This window comes from Vanellus vanellus (assembly GCF_965231255.1).
Source record: "Vanellus vanellus genome assembly, contig: HAP1_SCAFFOLD_53, whole genome shotgun sequence".
Lineage (NCBI taxonomy): Eukaryota > Metazoa > Chordata > Aves > Charadriiformes > Charadriidae > Vanellus > Vanellus vanellus.
In genome coordinates this window covers 590,613-601,594 of record NW_028128477.1, presented here as the reverse complement: position 1 = coordinate 601,594, position 10,982 = coordinate 590,613, and the positions used below count along the sequence as shown (strand labels likewise).

The following is a 10,982-nucleotide window of genomic DNA, read 5'->3' as shown; positions in this document are numbered from 1 at the left end:
TTAAAATACCCCAAACCTCTCCAACTGCCTTCTGCCATCCCTGTTCCATAGCAGTGAGAGTTCAGATGTTGAAAAGCCCATCTGCATTAGGTGTGGACTCATCAGCCAAAGCAGAACACCAGGACTGGCTCCTGCCACCACCCTCCCTATGAACTCCCTGCTGCAGAGCAGGGCTGACTCCTCAGCCACCACTGGGCAGCGCCCTGCTCCTCATGGCATTGGGATTTCCTCAGAGAAGTCTCTCCCAGTTTTTCACTGTCTTTTCCTCGTTGGACAGGTCCCACTGCCCAGAGGCAGCAAATGTCCAACAGCAGCTCCATCACCCACTTCCTCCTCATGGAATTCGCAGACACACGGGAGCTGCAGCTCTTGCACTTTGGGCTCTTCCTGGGCATCTACCTGGCTGCCCTCCTGGGAAATGGCCTCATCGTCACCACCATCGCCTACGACCACCACCTCCACACCCCCATGTACTTCTTCCTCCTCAACCTCTCCCTCATAGACCTGGGCTGCATCTCCACCACTCTCCCCAAAGCCATGGCCAATTCCCTCTGGAACACACAGGATATCTCTTACTTTGGCTGTGCTGTCCAGCTCTTTTTCTTTTTCTTTTTTATGTCAACAGAGTGTTCTCTCCTCACAGTCATGGCCTATGACCGCTACGTTGCCATCTGCCATCCCCTGCACTACGGGACCCTCCTGGGCAGCAGAGCTTGTGTCCGCATGGCAGCAGCTGCCTGGGGCAGTGGGTTCCTCAATTCTCTCCTGCACACGGCCAATACATTTTCACTGCCCCTCTGCCAGGGCAATGCCATGGACCATTTCTTCTGTGAAATCCCCCACATCCTCAAGCTCTCCTGCTCACACTCCTACCTCAGGGAATTTGGACTTCTTGTGGTTAGTGCCTGTTTAGTCTTTGGGTGTTTTGTTTTCATTGTGGTGTCCTACGTGCAGATCCTGAGGGCGGTGCTGAGGATCCCCTCTGAGCAGGGACGGCACAAAGCCTTTTCCACATGCTTCCCTCACCTGGCCGTGGTCTCCCTCTTCCTCAGCACTGGAGTATTTGCCCACCTGAAGCCCCTCTCCATCTCCTCCCTATCTCTGGACCTGGTGGTGGCAGTGTTGTACTCAGTGGTGCCTCCAGCAGTGAACCCCCTCATCTACAGCATGAGGAACCAGGAGCTCAAGGATGCCGTACGCAAACAGGCCCAATGGACACTGTTTCACTGACAATAACCTGCTGCCCCTTCCATGCACATTGCTCAAGGCTTATCTTAGGCTGTGAGTCTGCTTTTTTCTCTCGTGATAATCCTGTTTATAAATAATTTTCTGAGTTTACGCTGCTTGTCTTGAGGCTTGATCCTACTGTGTCTGACCCTTGCTGTGTCTGACCTGACACTGTGTCAGGTGTGTCCTGACAGATAACAGCTCTTCAATAAAAGGGCACCTCCCAAGTGCCGTGCCTGAAGGATGGGCTGTTCCTCCAAAGTTCCTTCCAAGAACATGTTCAAGGAATCAATATTTTAATGAATCTCTTCTCCTTGCGTTTTCAATGTTTCTGGAGCTAAGCTGATGGTATTATTGGGTTCCACTGCACCAAATATTCTGGATTTAGAAGCGCTCTTCTTGGTGCCCAATGGAAGGGGAGACCGTCCATGAGCTCCCATTCTCTCCTCAGTCTTCTTCATGTATGACAGGACTGATGGCATATACTGGACATTCTGGAAATGAATCTTTTAGGGGGGAGGAGAGGCGGGATTAGGGACTCAACACTTGCCCTTGGACTGGAACGGATGGAGACTCCGGAGGTGAAACACCCTCAAAGGTGAAGTCCACCAATATAAAGCACTGAATCAATGTGTCCACGCACAAGGACGCTGCAGTGCCGAGGGAGTCAGCAGGGACTCATCAGGCACAGGGAGAGGAGAGTGGGGAGACACAGGAGGTGCCTGAGGGGACCCCAGGGCCAGGTCTGCTGTGCTGTCCTGGGGCGTGGGGCTTCCTGGGGAGAGAAGGGGGAAAATTCAGTCAGGGCTCGGGATCACGCACAACATGAATTCCGGAGAGGCAGAGAGTGACCAGCCTCTTTCCTTGTTTCCTCGGTGCCAGCACGAGCCCCGGGGCTGATGGGCAGGCTGACCTCCTTGTCTGCCTCCAAGGGGCACCCTTGGGAGGAGCTGGGGCTGTGCGGTGAGTGCCCAGAGCTCTGCAGCACCCTGGGGAGTGCTGGGGAGTGCTGGGAAGTGCCTGGGAGAGGACAACGGCAGTGTTAGAGCCCTTTCCAGGGAAGACTGAGACAAAGAATTCATTGAGTATCTCAGCCTTCTCCATGTCCCCAGAGACCAGGTCTCCCGGTTCCTTCCCGTGTGGACCCACGTGTTCCCTAATCTTCCTTTTGTCACCCACATACCTATAGAAGGCTTTCTTGTTGCCCCTCATGCGCCTGGCCAGATTCACCTCTACCTGGGCTTTAGCTTTCCTAACCTGATCTCTCGCTGCTCGGACAATTCCTGCCAGGCTACCTGTCCTTGCTTCCACCCTCTGTAGGCTTCCTTTTCCTTTTTGAGATTGACCAGGACCTCCTTGGTCATCCACGCAGGCCTCCTGCTGTCTTTGCCTGACTTCCTCTTTGCCGGGATGTGTTGCTCCTGAGCTTGGCAGAGGTAGCCCTTGGATATTAGCCAACTTTCATGGCCCCCTCTTCTTTCCAGGGCTTTGTCCCAATGTAGTTCACCAAGCAGATCCCTGAAGAGGCCAATGTCTATCTCCTGAAGTCCAGGATAGCGAGCTTACTGTGCGCTCTCCTAGCCACCTTAAAGATCCCAGACTCTGCCACCTCAAGGTCACTGCAGCCAAAGCTGCCCTGGACCATGACATTCCCCATGGCCCCCTCTTTCTTGGTCAGGACAAAGTCCAGCATGGCATCTCTCCTCGTTGGCTCTGCTGTCACTTGGAGAAGGATGTAATCGTTAATGTGTTCCAGAAACCTCCTGGGTTGCCTATGCGCTGCTCTGCTTTCCTTCCAACAGCTATCAGGGTGGTTGAAATTCCCTCTGAGGACCAGGGCTTGTGAATGTGAGCCTACTCCAATCTGTCTATAGAGGACCTTATCCACTCGGTCTTCTTGGTACCCCCATGTACTTTTTCCTCCTCAGCCTCTCTGTACTTGACCTGGGCTCCATCTCCACCACTCTCCCCAAAGTCATGGGCAATTCCCTCTGGGACACCAGGGTCATCTCTTATGCAGGATGTGCTACACGGGCCTTGCTGTTTGTCTTTTTCATTTCAGCAGAGTTTTCTCTTCTCACCATCATGGCCTATGACCGCTACGTTGCCATCTGCCATCCCCCGCACTATGGGACCCTCCTGGGCAGCAGAGCTTGTGTCCTCATGGCAGCAGCTGTCTGGGGCAGTGTTTTTCCCTATGCTGTGCTGCACACGGCCAATACATTTTCACTGCCCCTCTGCCAGGGCAATGCCCTGCACCAGTTCTTCTGTGAAATCCCCCACATCCTCAAGCTCTCCTGCTCACATTCAGACTACCTCAGGGAAGTTGGGCTTCTGGTGCTTAGTGTCTTACTAGCATTCGGGGCTTTGGCTTTCATTCTCTTTTCCTATGTGCAGATCTTGAGGGCTGTGCTGAGGATGCCCTCGGAGCAGGGATGGCACAAAGCCTTTTCCACGGGCATCCCTCACCTGGTTGTGATCTCCCTGTTTATCAGCACTGCCATGTTTGCCTACCTGAACCCCCCCACCATTTCCTCCTCATCTCTGGACCTGTTGGTGTCATTTCTGTACTCAGTGGTGACTCCAGCAGTGACCCCTCTCATCTACAGCATGAGGAACCAGGAGCTCAAGGATGCCCTGTTGAAACTGATGACTGGTATCTTGTCAGAAGCAGCAATGAACTGCCCATCTTCTACATATCACACATGATGTAACTCATTACAGGCCCAGATTGTCTTTAGTACTTTTTTTCCTTTCCTTTGTTTGTTTTTTAGCTTTTCTGGGTTTTGTTAATGCTGTCAATAAAAGTGAAGAATCATCCTTTATCCTATTGCTATGTCAGGATCTGTGTTGTGGGAGCCACAGACTTTGTGTAAATAAGAAACTGTTCTCTCTTTGTTTTTGAAAAACTGAAGGACCCTGCACTGACTTGTTTGTCTGAGATCCTTTCTCCGAGAACTTCTCTGGAGCTACAGGGGCCACGTCTGTGTGCTGAGGTGAAGGGGGCAGGAGCCACCCGAGCTGGGTCTGCCTCCCAGCCTGACCAGCATGGCCCTGGGCACCACAGCCCCCGGCTCTGCAGAGCTGCACCACCAGCTCGGGGGCTGTGGGACACCTGGGGAGGGGGTGAAGGAACGGCTGGCCAGGCAAGCACGGATGAGCTGTATCGGGAAAAGGCTCTGAGGGAAGATGGGCTGTGGCGGGAGAAGAGCAGGGCACCGCGTGTGTGCAGGACAGACATGGTAAGAGGAACTCTTTGCTGCGGTGGGGCAGCTTGGGGCAGGCTGCCCTGTCCCTGGGGCCAAAGGACCTTCCTGAGGGTGCCCTGGGCCAATTCTCTCATGCCATCCTGGGAAGGACATTTGGCACGGGGGGCTGCAAGCTGCCTGGGGTGGATATCTCCTCAGCATGAAGGCTGGGTGGACCAGTCCCAATGGGGCTGCTCTGCTGGTCTGTGCTGGGAGAGAGCAGGAGGTGTCCAGATTCAGGGAGGGTGTGGGCTGGCGGGGCTGGCAAGTGCCCCAGAGAGGAAAATCCCAGGGAAGAGCTGAAGTGTGGGAGTGTGCAGGGTTGGGGCACACAGCAGTGTCCTGGCACAGCCGGGCTCCTGCGAGAGACATGACAGACCACACAAGCATGGTCTGGGCTGTGTCTGTGCTCACTGGACACCCCGGAGAAGTTGTCCCAGGGCCATCATCACAGAATCACAGTATCACAGAATTTCCTAGATTGGAGAAGACCTGTAAGATCACATAGTCCAATCATTAACCTAACACTGACAAGCCCATCACTAAACCATATCCCTCAGCACTATATCTACACGACCCTTAAACACCTCCAGGGATGGGGACTCCACCACTGCCCTGGGTAACGCATTCCAATGCCTGATGACCCTTTCAGTAAAGAAATTATTCTTAATATCCAGTCGAAACTTCCCTTGGCGCAACTTGAAGCCATTTCCTCTTGTTCTAACACCCGTTACCTGACAGAACAGGTGGACCCCCACCTCTCTGCAACCTCCTTTCAGATATGTTTAGAGAGCGATAAGGTCTCCCCTCTGCCTCCTTTTCTCCAGGCTAAAAAACCCCAGTTTCCCCAGCCACTCCTCATAAGACGTGCTCCAGACCGCTCACCCATTTCGTTGCCCTTCTCTGGACACGCTCTGGTGCCTCAATGTCCTTCTTGTGGTGAGGGGGCCGAAAGTGAACACAGTACTCAAGAAGCAGCCTCCCCAGTGCCCAGTACAGGGGGAAAATCACCTCCGTGGTCCTACTGGCTACACTAGTCCTGATACAGGCCACGATGCCGCTGGGATTCTTGGCCACCTGTGCACACTGCTGGCTCATGTTCAGCTGCTATCAACCAACAACAGAGGTCCCTCTCTGCTGAGCAGCTTTCCAGACACTCCTTCCCAAGCCTGTAGCATTGGCAGGGGTTGTTGTAGCCAAAGTGTGAGACGCAGCACTTGGCCTCATTGAAACTCCTACAGTCTGCCTTGGCCCATGGGTCCATTCTGTCCGAATCCCTCTGCAGAGCCTCCCTACCTTCAGGCAGATCAACACTCCCTCCCAGCTTAGTGTCATCCACAAACTGACTGAGGGTGCGCTCCATCCCCTCATCCCGATCATTGATAAAGAGGTTAAACAGGACTGGCCCCAGTACTGAGCCCTGGGGGACACCACTCCTGACCGCCCGCCAACTGCAATTAACTCCATTCACCACCACTCTCTGGGCACGGCCTTCCAGACAGTTTTTTACCCAGCGAAGAGTACACCTGTACAGGCCATGAGCAGCCAGTTTCTCCAGGAGAATGCTGTGGGAAACAGTGTCAAAGGCTTTACTAAAGTCCAGATAGACAACCTCCACAGCTTTTCCCTCATCCACTGAGCGCGTGACCACGTTGTAGAAGGAGATCAGGTTAGTCAAGCAGGACCTGCCTTTCACAAATATCTTTGATAATGTGGCACTGAGTTCCACCTGTCTGTATCAGATTTTATCCCACAGTGAGGGACTGCAAAACTAGAAAGGGCTACTGCAAATGGGCCAAGAGAATTAGAAAAAGCCATTAATGAGGGCAGGCAGTATGACAGCCTTAGAGGAAGAAATCAAATTATTATCAAAAATGGTAATATAGAATGGCTTAGCTCTAGAGCACCTTTTAGAAGTACAGGACAGAGTAGGTGCGTTCTTGAATAAGAGCTGCTGGGGTTTTTATGTCAGTCAAGACCAGAAAAACAAAACTGAGAGAAACAAGAGAAAGACTCATTTAAAAATATTACACAAAATAGGGCAGGGATCTCCCCTAAATCTCTTTGGGTGGCTAACCTCTTGGCTCCCAGACTTAGGAACAGGACTGTGAACCGAAAGGATTTGGGTTGTTGTATTCACTCTCTTGTTTTGCTTTCTAATTAGATGGGTGTGTATTACCTTATGAACTTGACTTACGACTTAAATAATGAAGAGTATAGTGTGACCCTGACGGTGAAAGGAAAAGGAGGGACTGTTAGGAAAATCTCATTCCCGAACTATTGTAACAATTACATTTTAGAGTATGAAATTGTATGAACTTTCTTAAGATATACAGCGTTTCTATTGCGTACTGCATAGCCATGGTTCAGTCAGCATGACTACAGGACCCAGCTCATTGTCGGGAGGAGAAGACAGCCCCCAGCCTGAAGAAGAAAGGATACTCCAGCACTGCGCGGATGACGCCAGCCTCCCAGCCCCTCTGACACCCCTGTGAAACCCTCCCCTGATCTGGCATCAGAGATAAGGAACTGCAGCAAGACCGACTCCAGGGACGTCTCCATTAGGAGAGCAGCAGGTGGATGATGATGCCACAGCATGAGAGTTGCTTTGCCAAACAGCAGCCTGCGTGTGCGTGTTAAGTAGCGATCACTCAAATTGTGTTGTACCTGAATGCTCTAAAGGTATAAGAACCATGTGTGAAACTGCATTTGGGGTGTCCCAATTTGACTGGGACCACTCGTGCTCGTGAACAGAGAATCACTCGTGTAATTCCATACTTCGTGTTCCAGTCTCTCTCCTGGGACAGCATGGGTAGTTGGAAAGTTTTCATGATGTTATCCTCGAAGGTCGAGAATTGTTCCCAGAGGTGGCCCTGAAGGCACTTGACTGCCTTTATGGTGCTGTCCTCCCAGGCAATGATCGTTCAGGAAGGACTCTGACTGAAACCATGACTCGAATACGACTGCCTCAAGAACATGAGAGCGATGTGCCATCCTCCCCTATGCAAGATGCTCCCCCTTTCGAGCCCAGTCGAAAGGAACAGGTGGTTTGCAAACTCTTTTGGGCAAGGATTTCCGATGCTTGTGCAATGCCTCACACAACTGTGGCCTGGGCACTCATAGACAACAGACACCTGATCATTTCCATAGTGTCAGTGTCAGTGTGTGTGCCTTCGGAAACCATGCACGTGCCAACAAGCAATGGGATTTGGGTGAGTGGCGTGTATGTACAGTGAATATGAACTTCAAATTTATACCCTTGTGAAGGCAGGATTTCAAAAGTTTCAAGCAAAGTCCTTACTGTCAAAAATGCTGAGTTTATTTTTTCTAAGGTAAGAATAACCTAGACTTTCTTTGTTTTAAATAAATGCCCTCTGTCCCCCATTCCACTCTTCCTTGCCCAGCAAGACTGCAACCTGCTGCCTCCTGTTCTGCGGGTCGTGAGCCATCCATTGCAGAACAGCCTTGAACACGGCCCCTTCTTTCCCACAGAGCTGCTCCTTCTGCAGGACGCGCTGGAGCTCATTGACGGAGAGCTCCAGAAACTCTCTCGACACCCTGGTCACACCCTCGAAGTGATGGAGGATGAAAGCATGGGCGTCTTCTCGCAGGTCAATAATAAAGTCAATAATAAAGGCAGTAGTAATACTTGGTGAATCTCCAGATGTCGACGCAGTTCTCCAAGCACAGCTGGGACTTTAAGAACTCGCAGCACAGTCTGACGATGCCCATGACGTTGAACTGGTCGGCCGCTATCAGCAAACGTTCAACGTTGATGGCCTTGACCGGTACTGTGCCGATGTAGGCGTACTTGGTAATGAGCCGCATCATTTCAGGCGAAGTGCCGGGGATTTTATAGACGACGTTCCTGGCATTGCTCCAGCGGGTGGAAAACAAAGCCCTTTTCAGGGCTTTTTTCAAAGCAAAGCAGTGCTGGGGGAAAAGGATCTTTCTGCATTAAACCTGGACCCCGTTATCCTGTGTGCCTCCTTCCCGGGGCACCAATTTGGGCATGTGCAGTAGCCACGTTGGGAGGCCGTGGGGTTTATTAATTCATGTGTTACGAGCCGGTTGTTTTAACAAGGAGTCACCGCCTCCAGCTGTGCACAGAGAGCCACAGGGCCAGTGCCCTCCTTGCTTCAACAAGACCACCAGAGAATGGCGCTGTGTGGGAAAGGAACACCTCCCGCCCCACGGCAGACAAGCCCGGCTGGCCACGCTCCAGCCCTGCACCGCATCGGGGGGTTCGTCAGACACCGCTTCCAGTGCTGCTGTGATATCTTGGGTTGGGGATGAATTCCGGTGTCCAGGGAGGCACCAGGACTATGGGGAAGTGCTGGAAAAGAGGTTCAATTCCAAGGGAAGCACTGGAGAGACACTAAGGCAGCGTGACACAGCCTGGGAAATGCTGTGTGTCCCCATCCCCTCTTGTTCCAAGCACTGACCTGAAGTATTGACTGCAGCTACAGAGGATGTTCTTGTGAGCACTGAACTCAATGCCACCCATCACAGAGTCTCTCCTCCAGGCAAAGTTCACTGAAGACGGTGCAAAGCACAGCACTCATCTTCCTCTCCCTGGGTGAGGATGAGTGTCGCTGGGAGCCAAGCTATCGCCCACGTCACAGCCTGTGGCAGTGGAAAGTGCTTCTCCTGGAGGTGCTACAGCGCTTTGTCCGTGCCCTCCCTCCAATATCGTCTCCCAACCCCTGCCTGTGTGGTGGCACTGGAATGTGCCCCAAAGTGAAATCACAGGCGCAGGGGTGACCCGGGACCGGCTGTGAGCCCCCGTGCAGCTGGTGCTTTACCTCCATATTGATTCATGGGTGGTGGCAAATGCTCTGTGGGGGTGGTTACAGCAGTGGGAACAGAGCAACGGCAGTGCAGAGGTAGACCCATCTGGGCGGCTGAACTGTGGCAAGACATTGCTGCCCAGATAGAGAATCTGGTTGTGAAAGTACATCATGTAGATGACCACGTACCCAAGGGTCAGGCCACTGAGGAACATCAAAACAACCAGCAGGTGGATCAGGCTGCTAAGGTTGAAGTGGCTCAGGTGGACATGGACTGGCAACGTAAGGGTGAACTATTCATAGCTTGGTGGGCCCATGACGCCTCAAGCCATCAAGGAAGAGATGAGACATATAGATGGGCTCGTGACCAGGGGGTGGACCTGATTACGTTCACTATTGCACAGGTTATCCACGAATGTGAAACGTGTGCTGCATTTAAGCAAGCCAAGCGGTTAAAGCTTCTTTGATATGGAGGACGTTGGCTGAAACATCAATAGGTGGAGGCCTGGCAGATTGGTTCTATCACACTCCCTCAAACACGCCAAGGCAAGCGCCACGTGCTCACAACGGTGGAAGGAAGCACCGGATGGCTGGAAACATACCCTCTGCCCCATGCCACCGCCCTGAACAACTATCCTGGGCCTTGAAAAGCAAGTCTGATGGCGACGTGGCACCCCAGAGAGAATTGAGTCAGACAGTGGGACTCATTTCCAAACAGCCTCATAGACACCTGGGCCAAAGAGCATGGCATTGGGCGGGTGTATCACATCCCCTACCGTGCACGAGCCTCTGGGAAAATGAAACAATACAATGGACTGCTATAAACTACACTGAGAGCCATGGGTGGTGGGACCTTCAAAAGTTGGGATACACATTTGGCAAAGGCCACCTGGTTAGGTAACATTTGAAGATCTGAATATGTTCGGGAAGAGATTCTGGGTTATTCCTGACACAAGCAAAGGCAAAACTATCTGTGGGATTGCTTTTTTTTAAGGCCCTGAGTGCACTTGGTGGGTGATGCGGGAGGATGGGGATGATCGATGTGTTCCTCAAGGGGATTTGATTTTGGTGAGAACAGCCGATGAATCAAACTATATACTTATTGCTAAATTACCACTATATGTCATCACTAATACAGTTGTCGTATGCTCTAGCCATGATATGACAATGAGAGTGACCTAAATTAATGAAGAATGAACTTTGATGAAACTGAGCAAAGTGCAGAAGTGATGGAACCAGAAGTGGCTGCAGCAACTGGCACCCGGGAATTGTCTTGAAATCGACATCTTCAACCCACAGATGATGGGCATGCGCCCTGCCGGCTACACCAGCTGCGAGCTCCAGATGCAGCACGCAACAATTCAACATCACACACCACGTCTCCTGCCGGGAAAGACAGTTACAACAGATGGAACCCAAAGTCATGGACTAAATGAACTCAAGGGACATTTCAGTGGGATGGCCCATGGACTAAGGGAATGATATCTGTGTGCATATATACATATATCAAAGACAGGAAAATGGTCGTGATTTATGGAAAAGTGTAAGACCTGGGCATGAGGTAGATGATATAGAATAAGGGGCGGACGCTGTCCTGGTTTTGCCTGGGATAGAGTTAATATCCTTCCTGGTAGCTGCTGTGTTTTGGATTGACTATGAGAATAACATTGTTAACTCATATTGTTTTAGTTGTTGCTGAGTGATGCTTATATTAAGT

At 51.6% G+C, this 10,982-nt stretch overlaps 1 protein-coding gene across 1 annotated transcript; it reads left to right on the top strand.

The window, feature by feature from the left end:
* Positions 1-300: 300 nt before the first annotated feature.
* On the top strand, positions 301-1,230 carry LOC309684344 (olfactory receptor 14I1-like; the record flags this gene model as incomplete). Its single annotated transcript, XM_082500272.1, has 1 exon — positions 301-1,230. One exon carries the CDS (start codon positions 301-303, stop codon positions 1,228-1,230), a length of 930 nt encoding a protein of 309 aa, XP_082356398.1.
* Positions 1,231-10,982: the final 9,752 nt, after the last annotated feature.